The sequence below is a fragment of the Entelurus aequoreus genome, linkage group LG21 (genome assembly GCF_033978785.1).
Source record: "Entelurus aequoreus isolate RoL-2023_Sb linkage group LG21, RoL_Eaeq_v1.1, whole genome shotgun sequence".
Classification (NCBI taxonomy): domain Eukaryota; kingdom Metazoa; phylum Chordata; class Actinopteri; order Syngnathiformes; family Syngnathidae; genus Entelurus; species Entelurus aequoreus.
Window position 1 is genome coordinate 6,618,523 of NC_084751.1, and position 22,431 is coordinate 6,640,953.

Here is a 22,431-nt window from a genome sequence, read left to right on the forward strand (position 1 = left end):
TCTGTATCATGAATCAATTTAAGTGGACCCCGACTTAAACAAGTTGAAAAACGTATTGGGGTGTTACCATTTAGTGGTCAATTGTACGGAATATGTACTTCACTGTACAACCTACTAATAAAAGTCTAAATCAATCAACAAAAAAACTATATGATCATCTACATCAACTATATGATCATCTACATCACTGTTACTGTAACACAGTTAGTTTCGGCGGTAACTAGTAATCTAACGCGTTATTTTTTATATTCAGTAACTCAGTTACCGTTACTACATGATGCGTTACTGCGTTTTGTTTTTTTTATGTAGTATCGGCTAGAAACAGAAGATCTGAGTGTGTTTTATTGCAGAGCTGCAGTGTCGTTCTTCTGAATCTCTTGTGTCACAAGAGGCACGCTCTGGGTGTGGGTGTGGGAAGGGGAGCGGAGGGGAGGGGGGTGCGCAATACAACCAAAACCGTTGGCCAACCAAAAAGTAACCACAGAACACTACACGGTATAGTGTTCTGTGGTTACTTTTTGGTTGGCCAAGCGGACGTGACGACAGGCTGTCCTCACTCAGGTCCGCATGGACCTGGAGGGGGCGTGCCTCAAGTCCGGCTGGAAATCGGGAGAAATTTGGGAGAATGGTTGTCCCGGGGAGAGGCACTGAAATTCGGGAGGGTTGGCAAGTATGAGATATTCTCACTTCTTTTCTTTTGTCGAGCACAAAGAAAAAAACATTTTAGTTAAATATAAGTTGTGTCTTTGATCAAAGATCCCGTCTGCTGCCCAAAACAACAATTCAAATCTGCCTGGTTAGGTTTTGTGTATGTCACGTGTGCCTTCCTTAGGTGAAGCCAGGTTTGTGTATGTCACGTGTGCCTTCCTTAGATGAAGCCAGGTTTGTGTATGTCACGTGTGCCTTCCTTAGATGAAGCCAGGTTTGTGTATGTCACGTGTGCCTTCCTTAGATGAAGCCAGGTTTACAGCTTTGATGTTATTACGCTGTTTGTTAATTATGTATGTTATGTTGCAGCTATTTAAAATACTTTTGTCGATTTGTTCTGGCCTGAAATAAATTGGCCTTTGGAACATATCTTTGTCTTTGTGTGTTGTATGTAGAGCACATTGCTTAGCAGAGTTCAGTTTTCAAGTGGTATGTGGATGATATTCTGGGTGGCCATTAGGTGGATGGTGGAGGGTGTGTCAGTCCATCACCAGCCAGGAATTAAAAAATAGAGCTAAAAATGATGCATCATCAATCTTCACCAAGACATGACTTTGGTCACTTGATTGACATTCACGGCACCCGAGGGTCTTGTGAGATGACGCTGGCTGCTGCCACATCATTATTAAGAAAAAATGACCGACAGGAAGGCCAGAAACACTTTTTATTTCAACGGACTCATCACAACTGACTGCACAGTTCCTGTCTTCACAATAAAAGCACTGCTTCATCTTGCCTGCGCTAACAAAATAAGAGTCTCAGAAAGCTAGCGCACACAAGCTATCAAGCTAGGGCGTTTGTATTTCTTGTAAAGTGTATACAAAGGAGTATGAAAGCTGGACAAACTTTCATGTTGTATTGGACTGAAAAGAGGACTTTTTTTCCCCTCCATTTGAAAATGTGGAGGTTGTCATCACTACTGTCTGATTCCAATCAATGCAAGTCATCACAATCACACCAACTCACATTCTTGTCTTCATGAAAGAAACATGCTTGTATTATCATTAAACACTGTTAACCTCTCTTTCATAAATAAATCAATATAAATGATATATATGATCAATCACCTGGTCTGGGCTGTGTCACTAAGCTGTGATAAGACCCGTGCAACATTCTTGTGTAAGAGAGCTTTCTCGCCTGCTGCACTTTCAAATAAAGCGACTCGTACCCACAAATGACACCAGACAAAAACATATTGGAGAGCCTGGAGCAGAAGAAGAAATGAGCAGGAAGAGGAAGATGAGAAATAAATAAGATGGATGAACCCAGGAAGCGAGAGAGCAAACATGGAACCTTCCTCTATGGCAGTGGTCCCCAACCTTTTTTGCACTACGGACTGGTTTTATGTAGGCATTATTTCCACTTGTGCCAGATAAATACAGCAAAAATAAGTGCATGAAAAATACAACTCACTATAACGTTGACTTAGTGGGAGCCCTGGGCTTGTTTCTTTGAAATGAGATGTGGATGGAAATCAGCTTTTGGCTACAATCTGTCACATTTATATTTTAAATGTTCATTAATGTGCATTGTATCATGTCACAAAGTTCTAACAAATGGCAAATGGACTTGTATTATACATCTATAAACGAGCTTATTGGTGTGTCAAGTGGGACAGGCCAAAGTTAAATCGGAGAAAAAGCAGTCGTCTATAAATTATTTTATAGACGACATCTCTGCGGCCCGGTAGCAAATGCGTCACGGTCTGGTACCGGTCCCCAGACCGGTGGTTGGGGACCACTGCTCTATGGGTTGGGGGAACTTTATTTTGAAAGTTTTTAGCCCGGAAGCTGCAAGGTAAGAAAGCTGTCCTTACCTTGGCGGTCAGGTTGGCCACAGTGTTGGGCTGAATGAGTCTTCGCCGGCGCCAGCTGAGGAGGGGGCGTGTGCGTGCTGCCACACAGCTGCTGTCCACGCACTCTGCCATCCTGCCGTGACAAGACAAACTAGGACTTGAAGGGATGTCATGGTCATGTCACCTGTACCTGCTCAGGACACCGTTGACCGGCTGCCCGTTCTGCCCTCTCCAAGGTTCTGCTGTGGCCGGGTGCTCTGCGTCCTGCGGCAAACACAGCACACATCTTACAGCTCTGACCTCTTCCTGCTCCGCCCACCAAGACTTGAATTACTTGGCTGTTTCCGGGCTCCGTCTTGACGTCTTGAGGACCGACACCTCCCAGCTCCACTAGGCCCTGTGGAGTCAAGTGGGTCAATCAGCACCTTCTTTCACAGCAGGGTGCCGAGCGACAGCCCACCTTGTTAGCACGGATCTGTCTGTAGATGTCCGTCTGCTGGCGGATACGGTACTCCAAGTCAGAGATGTGAGCCTGCAGCCAGTTCCAGTGACTGATGATGGCCGCCCTCTCCAGCGTGTAGCGACTCTCCGCACGCTTCCATCTGAGGACCACAAGCAACAGCATCTTAACGCTAATGATCAACCCGTGACGGCACGTAAGGCTTGTGGTCCTATTTCATGCTGCTAATATGAATGTCAGTCAGTGTGGAGACGTATTTAGGCTTACAAGCTAACCATAAAGGTGAAGCTATTAACGCTGAAGCAGTGCTTCAAAACATAGCTTGCTAGCCGCTAACGTCTCACCACAGTGTTTTTGTTTGTTGTTTTTTTTTTTCTTCAATCACCCATCCTGGCCTCCAAGGTGACAAATACAACTCCAGTCCTCACTAGAGTTGTACAATATACCAGTACTAATAATGATTTAAAATACCGTATTTCCTTGAATAGCCGCAGGGGCGTTAATTAATTTAAAACCTCCTGTCACACCTGCGTTTACCGGAAACCGGCGGGATGGCCGTGCATGCGGTAATTATTTTAAAACCTCTTCTCACTCCGGCGTTTACCAAAAGGAATCCATAAAATTTAGGCGTGCGCTTTGAGTGTGATGTAAGCATACCATCATGAAAAGCACATTTAATTTAAAAAAACGTTATTATGGTCTTACCTGTACTTATAAATGGAGTCCATTTGCAGCTCCTTCTGACCAAAAGCATCGATAACTTGTTTATAGAAGTCTTCCTTATTTTCTTTCTTCAGTTTTAAAAGTCTCTGTTTCGATGGAGATATTCCTTTAATTATTACCTCCTGCTTCGATTGAAAGTCCAGTTTAGAAAACTGTTTTATTTTATGTATGTAATCCTCCATTTTAAAAGTTCAGGCAGAGGACAGAAAAAAAAATCTCTTGCTGCGTGTGTTCACTTCTTCTGCAGTACCGGAAGTCGCAAGAAGGATCACTAGCGCGGCAGCGCCCTCTACCACCAGGAGGCGGGAGTCATTTAATGACTTATACAGTATTTCACACACGCAGCTACGGTATATTAATAAAACATAGCTGCTTACTGTTCTCTTTAGCATACTGTACAGGTATTCAATAGCTTGGACCTTAAATCCTACTGAAAAGCTCTTTATCTTTTTTCCTTTGTGCGATTGTAAACTACTGAAAGCAGTTTCCTCCATTTTGAAAATGAGGACAGATGCGTCACTCGTGACGTAACGAATTTGACCCGGTGGAAGTTCTAGCCATATGCTAAATATTTTGCGAAACGAGTTTGACCCGGCGAAAATTACAGACATGCGATAATAAAATTAATATTTTGCGAAACGAATTTGATCCAGCTTCAATAATAAACCGGCGATAAGGCCAAGCATGCGTTAATTATTTTGAGAAACGAGTTTGACCCGGCAGTAATTCTAGACGTGCGAATACTATATTCCCTGCGCCAATTCAAGGAAATACGGTAGGTACCATACTGCCTTTGACCGGTACTTTTTTTTGACATGATGGCACCGGGATGACACACACACACACACACAGACCACTTACAGGCAGAAACAGTGTGGAGACAGAAGAGACATATTTTGTCTTAAAAAGTAAAGGATAAAGGTGAAGCTATTAACGCTCAAGAGCCGCTCTGCAAGCAGTGCTTTTAAACATAGCTAGCTCGTGGCTAACATCCGTCCACAGTGTTTTAGTTACTTGTGAATCACTAATCCTGGCCTCCATGGCGACAAATAAAGTATGTTTCTTCCAAGTATCATCCCTGCAGGACGAGGACTAGCTAAACATGCTTCACTACACACCGTAAAATGATACAAAAGCTAATGGCAGTGTTTCCCACACATTCATTTATTTGTGGCGGCCCGCCACGACAGAATTACGTCCGCCACAAATTTAAAAAAGAAAATAAAAATTATTATTATTATTATTTTTTTTTTGGTCCTGTCCAGCTTCTCAGGCAAATCATATAGTTGATGTAGATGATCATATAGTAGATGTAGATGATCATATAGTTGATGTAGATGCCCATATAGGCTGTTTAGATTTTCTTTACAAAAGAGAAGTGTAGGATACTTCTCTTGTTGCCTTATTTGTATTTGACCACTACTGTTTTCTGTTTATTTTTTACTGACTGTGGCAGGACACCTCTGCCTCTGTTTCACTTTATGTTGCTGGTAAATAATATGGTTGTAGTAGTAGGCTAAAGTTAAATTATTTAGTATGCACTAATTAAAGGGGCAGAGCTTTAAGAGACATTTCAGCTTTTATATTTTATAAGATATATTTTTTGTAAGAACCACAATTAAAAAATATATTTCAGTGAATAACTTATTGTTCAAATCTGTATATAAATATGTACATAAAGTGTTGTAATTATATTGTAATATGGATGGATGGATGGATGTTTAAAACAAAACTGTTATTATTAATTAGTAAATATACATTTTTTGAGCCTTTTTAGAGAAAATCATATCATTGTAGTAAATTACGCAAATTACTCGATGATGTCATGGTGACCACGCCCATAGCCACGCCCCCACCGCCACAGGTATCTTGGCAGTTTATGGGAAACACTGAATGGGTAGATCTTAGGGCTGGACAATTATGGCAAAACTAATGAGGAATGTTTGGATTGATATTGTAATCACGATTAACAACACGCTTGTCCATTCATTTGAAAACATGAGTATTTATTGTACCACCAACATTAGTAACAAATAAACCACAACAAGTAAAATAACAATAGTCATAATAATAATACATTTAAATTAATAGCAATATAAAAACAATTATTCAGTTTTTCCGTTGTAATTCTTTTTTCATACCCTTTACACTTATTTTACCATTACAGTGTGGGATTGTTGTGTCAAATAAACAGTCAGACATCTGACTGTTGCCTCTCTATTCGCAATCTTCTTGACAATGCTAAACTGTAAACTATGGTCAACCTGCACTTCAATGCAGTTTCTATGCCGCTAGACAAAGCTCTAACAAAATCTCGTTGACAAGTATGACTTAAGTGTTATTATGACAATGACAATAAAGGAATTGATTGATTGATTGAATATTGTACAGTGGATACAAATATCCGCTGTAATGATACCAAGTACAAGAGCTGTATCAATGATTACATCAATATTTTTTATTATCACAAAATCTTTTGTCATTTTTAATTGCTTATAAAGTCAGGAGAGACGTCTTGGACACACGAGAACTTTAATTATGACCAGTGTATGATCCTGTACCTACTTGGTCATACCACATTTGTCAAAACTAATGTCAAGTATCAAAGAAGTGATTATTACTAGATAAATCATGTTCAAATAGGAAGTAAGCAGATATTAACAGGAAAGTAGATAAAGTAAAATAAAATGACACAAAATGTTACTGCATACATCAGCAGACTAATTAGGAGTCTTTGTTTGTTTACTTACTACTAAAAGACAAGTTGTCTAGTATTTTATTTAAGGACTAAATTGTTCTTTGATTGCAATAACACACATAATTAATGTATTGCACCAGTTCTGTTCAAATTAAGCAATAACGACAGTTTTTGTGGCAGTCTGTTATTTTGAAAAGTATCCAAGAGTGTTGTAATACACTTTGGAAGCAGTACCAACACATTGGTATCAGGACAACTCTACGTCATGTTGATAATTGTGGTCATGAAAAGTCAAGAGATAAAATGATAATAAAGACTTGTGCTCTTCTTCCCCTACGACAGCCATGGGACGTCTCTAAATGATTGCTTTTAAAACCTTTAACATGGAAACTGTAGCCACCACTTATTCTTCTCTTCTTTGATACTTGACATTAGTTTGGGATGATACCACACATTTAGGTATGGAGCGGATACCAAGTAGTTACAGGATCATACATTGGTCATATTCAAAGTCCTCATGTGTCCAGGGACATGTTTACTGACTTTATATACATTTTTTTTTTTAAAGAAAAAAAGATTGTGAGTGAAGCATGGTTTAGCTATTCCTCGTCCTCCAGTGATAATGTTACTTGTAAAAAACGTACTTTGTCGCCATGGAGACCAGGATTAGTGATTTAGAAGTAGCTAAAACACTGTGGATGGATGTTAGCTGCTAGCTAGCGAGCCATGTCTTAAAGCAGCTCTTCCTGATGGTGTTTCAGTGTTATAACTTCACCTTTATCTTTACTTTTTACACCAAAATGCGTCCATTCTCCCTTTTCTGTCTACACACTGTGTCTGCTTGTAAGTACTCCGTGTGTGTGAACATGCTCCTCTGCTGGTAAAACCAGCAATGTCACCACGTGACGACGACAGGCCTTCATGCCTGTTAAAAAACTAAATAAATATGGGGAAGTGGTACTTTTCAAACAGAGTATAGTACTGAATATGATGAATTAGTACTGTGATACTATACTAGTAGCAGTATACCACACTACCCTAGTCTGTTTGAAGGTGTGAAAATGATCCAATGTTGATTATGGTGCATCCCTAAAGTGTAGTGGACCTGTAGTACCATGCAGACTGGAGCTGGACTAAAGAATTTGTGAGGTCTTCAATTTGAAAACACACATTATTAATACAACATGTATCCCCAGAGTTGTTTCCAGCAGAGTGGTGATGGACAAGGACTTGGAAGGATGGCAAGTGACTGAGCACGTGGTTGAAGAAGGTTGCATTGTGAGAAATGAAAAAGAAAGTGTCCATTACAATATTGCACAGCACAAAGTGTGTTCACCTGATTCTGGCCTTCTTTTAAAGATGACCTCTCCAGTCACCTAACGGCTCTTTCTGCACGCTAACAACTCAACCTTATCCATAGAAGAGGCTGGAACCCACCACTTCTCTACTGGTGGAATGGGTTCATCCCTACTTGTATATGAAACCATGACGCAGGTTGAGAGGGCTTCCAAAACAACATTTCCATTAGCTGCATCTTGAAAGCGTTTTTATTATCTTTAACAATGGAGTTAATGAGTCGCTCTATTCCGCCTATAAAGTGTACTAAAAATCATCCAAATATAAAACATCCATCAATGTAATATATACACGCTGTAAGTATATATGTAATGTAGTAACATTCATAATAACATGTAATATATACATGATGTAAGTATATATGTCATGTAGTAACATTCATAATAACATGTAATATATACATGATGTAAGTATATATGTCATGTAGTAACATTCATAATAACATGTAATATATACATGATGTAAGTATATATGTCATGTAGTAACATTCATAATAACATGTAATATATACATGATGTAAGTATATATGTCATGTAGTAACATTCATAATAACATGTAATATATACATGATGTAAGTATATATGTCATGTAGTAACATTCATAATAACATGTAATATATACATGATGTAAGTATATGTCATGTAGTAACATTCATAATAACATGTAATATATACATGATGTAAGTATATATGTCATGTAGTAACATTCATAATAACATGTAATATGTACATGATGTAAGTATATATATAATGTAGTAACATTCATAATAACATGTAATATATACATGATGTAAGTATATATATAATGTAGTAACATTCATAATAACATGTAATATATACATGATGTAAGTATATATGTCATGTAGTAACATTCATAATAACATGTAATATATACATGATGTAAGTATATATGTCATGTAGTAACATTCATAATAACATGTAATATATACATGATGTAAGTATATATGTCATGTAGTAACATTCATAATAACATGTAATATATACATGATGTAAGTATATATGTCATGTAGTAACATTCATAATAACATGTAATATATACATGATGTAAGTATATATGTCATGTAGTAACATTCATAATAACATGTAATATGTACATGATGTAAGTATATATATAATGTAGTAACATTCATAATAACATGTAATATATACATGATGTAAGTATATATATAATGTAGTAACATTCATAATAACATGTAATATATACATGATGTAAGTATATATGTCATGTAGTAACATTCATAATAACATGTCATATATACATGATGTAAGTATATATGTCATGTAGTAACATTCATAATAACATGTCATATATACATGATGTAAGTATATATGTCATGTAGTAACATTCATAATAACATGTAATATATACACGCTGTAAGTATATATGTAATGTAGTAACATTCATAATAACATGTCATATATACACGCTGTAAGTATATATGTAATGTAGTAACATTCATAATAACATGTAATATATACATGATGTAAGTATATATGTCATGTAGTAACATTCATAATAACATGTAATATATACATGATGTAAGTATATATGTCATGTAGTAACATTCATAATAACACGTAATATATACATGATGTAAGTATATATGTCATGTAGTAACATTCATAATAACATGTAATATATACATGATGTAAGTATATATGTCATGTAGTAACATTCATAACATGTAATATATACATGATGTAAGTATATATGTCATGTAGTAACATTCATAATAACATGTAATATATACATGATGTAAGTATATATGTCATGTAGTAACATTCATAATAACATGTAATATATACAGGCTGTAAGTATATATGTCATGTAGTAACATTCATAATAACATGTAATATATACACGATGTAAGTATATATGTCATGTAGTAACATTCATAATAACATGTAATATATACACAATGTAAGTATATATGTAATGTAGTAACATTCATAATAACATGTAATATATACATGATGTAAGTATATATGTCATGTAGTAACATTCATAATAACATGTAATATATACATGATGTAAGTATATATGTAATGTAGTAACATTCATAATAACATGTAATATATACACGCTGTAAGTATATATGTAATGTAGTAACATTCATAATAACATGTAATATATACACGCTGTAAGTATATATGTAATGTAGTAACATTCATAATAACATGTAATATATACATGATGTAAGTATATATGTCATGCAGTAACATTCATAATAACATGTAACATATACATGATGTAAGTATATATGTCATGTAGTAACATTCATAATAACATGTAATATATACATGATGTAAGTATATATGTCATGTAGTAACATTCATAATAACATGTCATATATACATGATGTAAGTATATATGTCATGTAGTAACATTCATAATAACATGTAATATATACATGATGTAAATATATATGTCATGTAGTAACATTCATAATAACATGTCATATATACATGATGTAAGTATATATGTCATGTAGTAACATTCATAATAACATGTAATATATACATGATGTAAGTATATATGTCATGTAGTAACATTCATAATAACATGTAATATATACATGATGTAAGTATATATGTCATGTAGTAACATTCATAATAACATGTCATATATACATGATGTAAGTATATATGTCATGCAGTAACATTCATAATAACATGTAATATATACACGCTGTAAGTATATATGTAATGTAGTAACATTCATAATAACATGTAATATATACACGCTGTAAGTATATATGTCATGTAGTAACATTCATAATAACATGTAATATATACATGATGTAAGTATATATGTAATGTAGTAACATTAATAATATGTAATATATACATGATGTAAGTATATATGTCATGCAGTAACATTCATAATAACATGTAATATATACACGCTGTAAGTATATATGTAATGTAGTAACATTCATAATAACATGTAATATATACACGCTGTAAGTATATATGTAATGTAGTAACATTAATAATATGTAATATATACATGATGTAAGTATATATGTCATGTAGTAACATTCATAATAACAAGTAATATATACATGATGTAAGTATATATGTCATGTAGTAACATTCATAATAACACATAATATATACATGATGTAAGTATATGTCATGTAGTAACATTCACAATAACATGTAATATATACATTATGTAAGTATATATGTCATGTAGTAACATTCATAATAACATGTAATATATACATGATGTAAGTATATATGTCATGTAGTAACATTCATAATAACATGTAATATATACATGATGTAAGTATATATGTAATGTAGTATATATGTCATGTAGTAACATTCATAATAACATGTAATATATACACACTGTAAGTATATATGTAATGTAGTAACATTCATAATAACATGTAATATATACATGATGTAAGTATATATGTCATGTAGTAACATTCATGTAATATATACATGATGTAAGTATATATGTCATGTAGTAACATTCATAATAACATGTAATATATACATGATGTAAGTATATATGTCATGTAGTAACATTCATAATAACATATAATATATACATGATGTAAGTATATACAGTATGTAATATCTAGTAACATTTAAATAAGTATATACAGTATGTAATATCTAGTAACATTCATAATAACATGTAATATTTACGTATTTTGATCATTATAAGCATACGGCAGCGTATTAATTTCACAGACGCATCACAACATTCACTTTACCCTTCAAAAACGACAAGACTACTAATCATGGCAGACTTGATGAGAGACAACAAAGACTAATTGGGGACACATGATGATCCACAAACTTCTATTTTTAAGCCTGAATATAAGGAGGATGATGTACACATTTTAGAAGCTGTGTGCTAAACACTAAGCATCAAGTAGCAGTATTGCTAAGTGCTAAACAAGATATACAAACATAATAAAACAATGTTTGCTCTCACTGGGATAAAGCCTGATGGCATGTTTATGTCTTTCCTTTTACATCAACAATTCATTATAATCCTCACGCAGGTTTAAAAATATATATTAGTGTGTCTTTCTAGCCATCTCCGGGTCTAAGTTGGATGTCAAAGTTGACCGGCTTGTGGGTTTATGTCCACAACCATGTGGGAGGCATGATTTATCATCTACAATTAACTTTCACCAACTCAGAGGCCATGCAGCAGCTCAATATGCCAATATAGCAGCATAAGCTAGTTAGCGCTCTGTGATCACAGCGCCGCTAAAAGTAGTTCCTCTGTGTTAGTGTTAATATTTAGGTCACGGCATGTATATTGCTGTTTCTCAGATGTCTTTTAATGGGCTTTGTGAGCGGAATAGTCTACTCCCCTTAGCTACATTGTTAGCTGCCTCCTACTCGCCATATTTTACGGATTAGATTTGACATTGATTGTGAATGACAGGCAACATTCCCAAACAAGTGCAGTCCCTGATGAAAGAGGTTGTGATATGAAAGAATAGTGAAATGATGATGTGGTGTGTTTACAGTGTCCAGGGCTGACTGAGGAGAAGTGACTTTAGTAGCTAGCAACAATGTGGACACAGCCACAATGTGTCTTCCAATACATTTCATGCAGACAGTTATGATACGTAGTCAGTCAAGAGCTTAAAGACCAGGAGGTTGACAGGATGCACCATTCCAAGCAACAATAGACGTACAATTGATGGCAAACTTTGAGAATGTCTCATTCCTAGTTGGATTCATTGACTTGACTATGTACTGCCTCTCTACTTTCAATGCCATTCAAAGCCTTCATTTTCACACAATCTCTTTGATGACTTGTATTACTTTGTAATGGTGCCCAGTGTGGAGCAGATGTCTTGTACACATTCTATTGTGGTCAAATGTGCTGATGACATGTTTGTCAATACAAGTTTCAGGTATGAGCTGAGTCTCCTTGACTAGCATGTCAATACAAAAGTCATTGTTTGGGAAGATAAGATGATTTATTTCCAGCAGATGTTGATGGATGTTCCATATCAAGGCATGCTGCTCACAATGTCTCTTCCCTCATCCACACAGCTTGATGCATGCCATCTGTGTCTCCATGGAGACGCTCAAACAACACTGTGTGCATGCATGCAGCCTCCACTGCACTGATGGCTGCCTCTCACTTTCCATCATGATGGAGGGGATTTGGAAAAAGGCATGCCTTTCTGCATTCTGACTTGTCGTCCGCACTCTAACAGTGTCTGTCCTTACAAGCAGATTTTGTTAAACTAGCTTGTCGTCCGCATGCTAACAGTGTCGGTCAATACAAATAGATTTTGGAAAACTAGCTTGTCGTCCGCATGCTAACAGTGTCTGTCCTGACATTAAAATATTATTTCCACATAGAAGAAATAACATAGCTGTGCGAATAATACAACATGTATCAAAAAAGGCACTTTTTAATTCTCAGTAGGCGATGTAATGGACTGTCACACACGTATGACGTCACGGACTGTCACACACGTATGACATCATGGACACTGTTAGCATGCAGACGACAAGGTAGTTTTCCAATATCTGCTCGTAAGGACAGACACTGTTAACATGCGGACGACAAGCGAGTTTAAATACGCATCTTGACTAACTGGTTAATAAAAGTACTGTTAATACCCATCTAGACTAACTGGTTAATAAAAGTACGGTTAATACCCATCTAGACTAACTGGTTAATAAAAGTACTGTTAATACCCATCTAGACTAACTGGTTAATAAAAGTACTGTTAATACCCATCTTGACTAACTGGTTAATAAAAGTGTTTACAGTAGTTGCCCTTCACTTTAATTTAACTGAATCTGGCTCAGAAATTAATATCTTTATATGTATACTTTCACTGGAAAATATATGGAGATATTTATGTAATAACCAGTTGAAGTACAAATATATGGAGATATATATGTAATATCCAGTTGAAGTACAAATATATGGAGATACATATGTAATATCCAGTTGAAGTACAAATATATGGAGATATATATGGAATATCCAGTTGAAGTACAAATATATGGAGATATATATGGAATATCCAGTTGAAGTACAAATATATGGAGATATATATGGAATGTCCAGTTGAAGTACAAATATATGGAGATATATATGGAATATCCAGTTGAAGTACAAATATATGGAGATATATATGGAATATCCAGTTGAAGTACAAATATATGGAGATATACTATACTATTGCCCGTTCACAATCATGAGAGACAAGAAGACTAAAGGCTTTCTAACATAAAAATGGTCTTGTTCTTGACAGCTGGCAATGCAGCTAATGTTAGCAATCAATGTTACCTCTAAATCACTTCAAAAATGTATTCAAAAACGGGCAACAATACTTCATTTACGTTCTGTAACCTGTATAATAACCCAACTGTAGTGACATTGTTATTGTAAGAGTGTGTGTGTGTTATGAATGCAGACAGCTGCCAAGCAGAAAGGATGTCATTCTCCACTTTCTTCAATCAGGATGTCACCAGACAAATTCTTTATATTCCAAAGGTGTTACAGAGCATCTGCAAAGTAGGGCAGGACCATTTATCACATTTTAATTTAGACTTTGATTATGGCTTTTCACCATTATGACATTTTAATAATAAAAGAAAAAGATGAATAGGCCGTGCAACGTGCTTGCAAATTCCTTCGCAGTAAAGCAGATGAGGAGAAAATGAATGAATAAAAAAATCAGGTCTACTAGAAGTTTGTCATTGTGATAGATACTTTGACACATCACTAGTATGTCTAATCAATAATCAATAGAATATCTTTTCTGCATTCACCTAACTGCCAACAGAGTCACATAATTGGCCAATAAATTGGAATCCGCTCATAAATGCAGAATAATATCAAAAAATTGACATAAATGTAAGTGAAATGATGTCATTGTGAGGAGAAGAAACATTTTTGGTAAAATAATCTGCTTGCTAGCACTCTGTGACACACACACAACTGTCACTTCACACACTCACTAACAACAATCACACACACACACAACAAATGTCATCTGTTGTGAAGGACATCATGAATGTAACATCAATGTACAAACACACACAAAACACATGTCATCTGTTGTGTTGTTGTGAACCACATCATGGATGTAACATCAATGTACAAACACACACACAACACATGTCATCTGTTGTGTTGTTGTGAAGGACATCATGGATGTAACATCAATGTACAAACACACACACAACACATGTCATCTGTTGTGTTGTTGTGAAGGACATCATGGATGTAACATCAATGTACAAACACACACACAACACATGTCATCTGTTGTGTTGTTGTGAAGGACATCATGGATGTAACATCAATGTACAAACACACACACAACACATGTCATCTGTTGTGTTGTTGTGAAGGACATCATGGATGTAACATCAATGTACAAACACACACACAACACATGTCATCTGTTGTGTTGTTGTGAAGGACATCATGGATGTAACATCAATGTACAAACACACACACAACACATGTCATCTGTTGTGTTGTTGTGAAGGACATCATGGATGTAACATCAATGTACAAACACACACACAACACATGTCATCTGTTGTGTTGTTGTGAAGGACATCATGGATGTAACATCAATGTACAAACACACACACAACACATGTCATCTGTTGTGTTGTTGTGAAGGACATCATGGATGTAACATCAATGTACAAACACACACACAACACATGTCATCTGTTGTGTTGTTGTGAAGGACATCATGGATGTAACATCAATGTACAAACACACACACAACACATGTCATCTGTTGTGTTGCTGTGAAGAGCTTGGAGAAAAGGATGAGTTGCTTTGCACTAAACTTAGACTTAGACAAACTTTAATGATCCACAAGCGAAATTGTTCAACACAGTAGCTCAGTTACAATGATGGAAAGTGCAAGGATGGAAAGGACAATGCAGGTATAAATAGACCAATATAGCGATAAAAAATCTAACATATATACGAATATATACATATGTGTACAGAATAATATATCTACAGATATATTATATCATGTCTATAACATATATACAATATATACCAATGACCATGTACAATATTACAGTATAAACAGTATATGTGACAGCAGCAGCATAAAATAGAGAGTAGATCCAGCAGGAAATAGAAAATAGACATTATAAACAAAGAGAAGTAGCTAACAAGTCAGATGTCATCTATTGCGGTATGGCGAGTGATTATACAGCTGGATGGCGTGTGGAATGAAGGAGTTCTTAAAAGGACTATTTGTGAGGAGTCAGGCCAATAACAACATCATGGGTGACTATAGACAGTCTCTGGTGCAGCCAGGAGCAAGTATAAGCCAGCATGGTCAGAGTGGGATCAACACAAGAGGAAAGAGAGGGAATCCCAGGAGAAAAGGACTCTTTCAGCTTGGAGACATCCTCCCCCATCCCTTCCTTCCCCTCTACATTAGTCATGATCATTCATCTCCTCTCCTCGCTTGCATGTCACCAATATTGGCCCACTAAATCATTGTAGCAACATGGTGCTTCATGTTCCTTAAGCACCACACACACACACACACACACACACATATACATATATACATATATTAGGGCTGCAACTAACGATTAATTTGATAATCGATTAATCTGTCAATTATTACTTCGATTAATAATCGGATAAAAGAGACAAACTACATTTCTATCCTTTCCAGTATTTTATTGAAAAAAAACAGCATACTGGCGCCATGTTCTTTCAACTTGTCAAATAAAACAAGGAAAATGTTACAAAAATGCACACTTTTGACACCCCTGCTATAGATAATAAAAAATTAAATCTGATAAATCTATGGATAAAAAGCAGAGCCTGGCGACGCATGCACGTTTATCATAACTCTCTCTCGCTCTCTCTGTCTCTCCCCCTCCCTCACCAATGCTGCTGCGCGCACAATATGTTTTGTTTTTAACCCCTTCTTAACCCTGAACGTACATTGTTAATACACGCAACCCTAAATCAAAATGCCGGACATTTGAGGCATTTAAGAAACTCCGCCCCGACAGCCCTGCAAAAGAGGACATGTCCGGTGAAAAGAGGACGTATGGTCAGTCTATCCTAGCCCGTTAGCTGCTAGCAGCGATCGGTTTCACCGGACATGTCCTCTTTTGCTAGCATGCTAGCAGCGACTGGGCTACGATAGACTAACCATACGTCCTCTTTTCACCGGACATGTCCTCTTTTGCTAGCATGCTAGCAGCGACCGGGCTACGATAGACTAACCATACGTCCTCTTTTCACCGGACATGTCCTCTTTTGCGGGGCTGTCCGGGCGGAGTTTCTTAAATGCCTCAAATGTCCGGCATTTTGAATATTGTTTACACAACGTGCGGTACGCTACTTAATATGTCCATGTGGAAACTCGTTCGGTACACCTCCGAACCGAACCCCCCGTACCGAAACAGTTCAATACAAATACATGTACCGTTACACCCCTAATATATATATATATATATGATTCTGATAGATATATATATATATACACACACACACACATATATACAGTTACACAACTGATATCCTATTTTTAGGCCAAATGGTGATGTACAATATATATCAGCATTTTAAACAAATGGTGTCTACACCACATTACTGTAACTACCAGTGTTCCTGAAATTACTTTCAGAAATAGTTACAGTTACTTTAAAAGGGATATCTTAGTATCTTTAGGCCGAATGGCGATACATATGTCAGTACTTTCAACAAATCCTGCAAAGTGTTTAGTTTAAACTCACTACATTACCGTTACTGAAAATAACTTTTAAAAATAATTACAGCTATTTAACCAAAAAGTAATTCAATTACTAATGGAATTACTCTTTAACAAATGTAATTAGTTACTACAGAAATTAATTAATGCATTACAGTTGAGAGAAGATTGACATGAGCGCAGCGTGTGTACCTTTAAAAGGCAGTATCTGTTGCCAAGCAACGTGTGATGTCAGCGAGGGTTTCGGCTGAGCTGTATTTGTTAGCTTTAGTAGTTAGCAGAGGTATAGTTTGTCGTCTGACGGCTGTTCTGTTGAATCTTTTCACTGGCTTTTGTTAACTCTGGTTAATAAAGAGGAGCAACAGTGCGGGTGTGGACTACGGTGCCTGCCGGCAGCGCGCCACACCAGACTCAAACGGCCGTAACAAAGTCACAACAAAAGAAAGCGGTATTAACTGCAGGGCTAATATATAAATGGCGACTCCATATGAATCTCCATACCTGGGTTACGATACAATTCACTAACACAACTTTTTAAACCATTAGCATGCCATGCAGATGGAAGCTTTGCATGGTGAAAAGAAAATGTAATGTTATCACGTCAGAACAATGTTTACTTTTTCATTACACGCATACCAAACATGAATTATGGGCAAATAGAAATATCCAGTTCAAGGCATTCCAATCCATAATCTTGATGTCAACAAAACATTTTTGGAAAAACTAGCAGGTATTTCCTGTTGTTTGCTCAGGTAGCAACAATGAAATAGAGAGAAAAGTCAACTGTGTATTTTTCATGTCTTTCATGATGATTGTGAACCATAGGCAACATTCCAAAAAAGGGACAAGATTTGAGGAAGGCAACGGAAGTAAACACACAGAACTAAGCTATTGAACTGTGCACATTGAACCTACAGGCTGTGATCTTTTAGTAGAGTGATAAATGTATACTAGGACACAACAGGAACCAAACACCCATTTTGTCTTAATCATTAACAAACTTTTACAAATTCAAAATGGAAGACAAAGTATTAATATGGCTGGAGAAGCCAGAGAAATAGTTAGTTTCTTTTAAGAAAAGTATTCTATGCGAATATTTAACTTTTTTTTTACTTTTAATGAAACTTAACTAAAAATGTTAAAGTACTTTCAGTACATTCAACAATACTGGGATAATAATGATTATTTTGGTCACAATAAGTGATGAGGAGATGCTGCTCCGTTATTGATTGAAGTCAAGTCTGATTGTCATTAAAACAGTTAGCTCCATCTTTTGACACTTCTTCCACACTACACCGCTACAACAAAGATGACGGGGAGAAGATGCTGTCCAAGTGGAGGCACATAAATAAGACCCCTCACAAAATGGCGCATCCTGAAAAGATTGTCAAAAAGTGACTTGAAGATGTGCAAAACATCTATGCAACACACCATCACATGTTATGTAGACCACAAGGAAGTCTTTTACATTCAGAAACAAATCATAAATGACTCCTTTAATGCACCTTTTATATGAAAATAGACCTGAATAGACCCGCTCATCGGCAGTGCGCCCTATGGTGCAGAAAATACAGTACTGTTAAAATGTTGTACACCGTAATTTTATTGAAAATGTGATCAGGAAAAGTTTCCTCAAATAAGATGTGAAGGCATTGTTTATTATGTGTTGTTTACTTGTTTGTATTCAGGAAAAGTTTCCTCAAATAAGATGTGAAGGCATTGTTTATTATGTGTTGTTTACTTGTTTGTATCATACTTAATTTATATATCATTGCCTTACAAGAAATAATATTTATTGTTGTTTACTTGTTTGTATCATAACTCATTTATACAACATTCCTACAAGAAATAACATTGTTTGTTTGTATCATAATTCATTTTTACACAATTCCCCCACAACAAATAATATTGTTTGTATCATAATACATCCATACATCATTCCTACAATAAATAACATTCATTGTTGTTTACTTGTTTGTATCGTAACTCATTTATACAACATTCCTACAAGAAATAACATGTTTGTATGATAATTCATTTATCCATAATTCCCCTACAAGAAATAATATTGTTTACTTGTTTGTATCATAATTCATGTATACATCATTCTTCGACAACAACTAATATTGTTTACTTGTATCATCATTAATTTAAACATCATTCCCTAACGAGAAATAACAAGAATATAGCAAACTTCACCTGCAGTTAGGGGTGTAACGGTACATGTATTTGAATTGAACCGTTTTGGTACGGGGGTTCCGGTTCGGAGGTGTACCGAACGAGTTTCCACATGGACATATTAAGTAGCGAAACGCACGTTGTGTAAACAATGCACACCGAGGCACAACACATGGCATGCTAGCAGCTAACGGGCTAGGATAGACTGACTATACCAGGGGTGGGCAATTAATTTTTACCGGGGGCCGCATGAGCAACCCGAGCACTGCTGGAGGGCCACACTGACAATATTTCAATTAAATTTTGCTCAAATTATTTTTGATATACCGTAAGATAGATAATAATAATAATAATATTTTAATTTAACCTAACTTATCTTTATACAAAAGCAGATGGCTTTTGATGGTTTTATTTTTAACACTTTCTTACACAACACTTCCTGATGTATATTACAATACAAAAATTTCAATTTCTGTCACTTTATCCTGCATCCTCTTTGTTGTAGAACCTTTATTTAACCAGATAAGAAAACGTTGTGAACGTAGCACGCCTGTAAGGTGATTGGCGAAGAAGGAGGAAGCGTTGCTGTTGCGGAAATGAGGAGTGAGAATTGGTTTTCCTTTTGGAAAGAACGAGATAAGTTGAGCTGTGTTAGTATAGCATGCTCAATAAAAGTTTAAAAAGTGCATCAGACTTGGTGTGCACTTCTTCTGGACGCTACAATTGATGTCAGAAGTGGGATGAAATGCCTCCCAGTTCGCCTTGCCATCAAACCTGGGAGTCTTCATTGAGGGCGGAATTCCCCCCGTGGCAAGCAGCGTGGCTGCACCTGTAAACGCTCTCTCTCTCTCTCTCTTTGCGGCGAGCTCCTCACGTGGCACGTACCTCCCGATGACGTAGCACACAAACAGTGCAGTATGCGCAAAGTTTTACTTCTGCCACCAATTGTAGCGTCCAGAAGTGCACATCAAGTCTGACGCTCTTTTTAAACTTTTATTGAGCAAGCTATACTAACACAGCTCAACATATCTCGTTCCTTCCACACGCACGTCTCCTCACTCCTCATTTACGCAACTCAAGAAGACAACATCTACTTCAGCAGGTGGTTACACTATATTCTTTAAACACAGCAACGTGTGTACCACAAATAAGCACACAGCTTTACCTTTACTTGGCAGTCCATGTCTTGTTGAAAACACGCCATTAGTCATCAACTTTTCTCTTTTTAGCGTCTCGGGGATAACCGGGCATCACTTGTCGCTGTGCACCTTCCCTCGCAGGACATACGCACATATAACACTTTTCAAAATAAAAGCAGCACAGTTGTATTGCACGCACGACAAAGATGTTTTTTTAAATGTATTTTGTAATTTGAGATTGCCGCTGCGCGCACGAGCATACGTCCACACGGAAGTAATACAAATAACGCTTTTCAAAACAAAAGCAGCACCGTTGTATTGCACACTCGAAATAGATGCTTTTTAAAATGTATTTTGTAATTTATAATTGGCCTCACGCGGGCCGGACAGGGATGTACAAAGGGCCGGATGCGGCCCGCGGGCCGCACAATGCCCAGGTCTGGACTATACGTCCTCTTTTCACCGGACATGTCCTCTTTTGCGGAGCTGTCAGGGCGGAGTTTCTTAAATGCCTCAAATGTCCGGCATTTTGAGTAAGGGTTGCGTGTATTAACAATGTACGTTCAGGGTTAAGAAGGGGTTAAAAACAAAACAAATTGTGTGAGCAGCAGCATTGGTGAGGGAGGGGCAGAGACAGAGAGAGCGAGAGAGAGTTGTGATAAATGTGCATGTGTCGCCAGGCTCTGCTTTTTATCCATAGATTTATCAGATTAAATTTTTTATTATCTATAGCAGGGGTGTCAAAAGTGTGCCCCGGAGGCCATTTGCGGCCCACAGCTAATATTTCAAAAAGGCCCACGGCTGTTTTAAAGGCTCACGGCACATTCTAAAAGTACTATTAAAATAAACAAACATAACAAAAGTGAAATAACAAAGCTTAAAGGTTAAATGTAATTTAGAAAAAGTTGCAATGTTGACTAATAAAACAAAGCTGGTTTTTTTCTTTCAAACTGTCATTGCTCAAAACATAATATTGAATCAAAATCAATGTTATTATGAATTATTGACCTATCCAAGGTTCCCATTACTTCACATCAAATATTACACTAAGAAAAATATTTTTGGTGTAAGATTTTGCAAATTTGGTAAATAAATAACCCCAAAATTTATATTTTGTTGTTTTCTTACTGTACCGAAAATGAACCGAACCGTGACCTCTAAACCGAGGTACATACCGAACCGAAATTTTTGCGTACCGTTACACCCCTACCTGCAGTGTCCAATATCTATTTTACACTCACTGCTTGATTTGTTGATATAAAAAGTAACACAATCCATTTCAGCTCACTCAATCTTTTCGGAACATATCGTTTAAAAAAGAAAAAAATAATAATAATGTATTAGGGGTGTAATGGTACGTGTATTTGTATTGAACCGGTTCGGTTCGGAGGTGTACTGAACAAGTACACATGCTAGCAGCGACCGGGCTAGGACAACATGTAAAAGCCAGAGCTGGAAGACCCTCCTGCCTCGTTAAGATCTCCCGTTTGGGAACACTTTGGCTGCGCGATACAACCATAGTCGAGGAGCGCAAGGGAGACACTCCTCCAGGGCCGATGTATTCTCGGGGGCAACACCCTTCACTCTACCCGGCAGTGGGTCTCCACAGCTCCGGACTCCAGG

The 22,431-nt window shown here is 36.5% G+C and overlaps 1 protein-coding gene across 4 annotated transcripts in view; it reads right to left on the minus strand.

Moving 5' to 3' along the window:
• Positions 1–22,431, minus strand: part of LOC133638233 (KAT8 regulatory NSL complex subunit 1-like) — a 64,687-nt gene that overhangs the window by 18,887 nt on the left and 23,369 nt on the right. For all 4 annotated transcript variants that reach the window (XM_062030621.1, XM_062030622.1, XM_062030624.1 and 1 more), the window contains 4 exons: positions 2,964–3,105; positions 2,838–2,900; positions 2,694–2,767; positions 2,525–2,636 (listed from right to left, as the gene is read on the minus strand). In XM_062030621.1, coding sequence (XP_061886605.1) covers positions 2,525–2,636; positions 2,694–2,767; positions 2,838–2,900; positions 2,964–3,105 — 391 coding nt within the window. The remainder of the gene's footprint in view (positions 1–2,524; positions 2,637–2,693; positions 2,768–2,837; positions 2,901–2,963; positions 3,106–22,431) is intronic.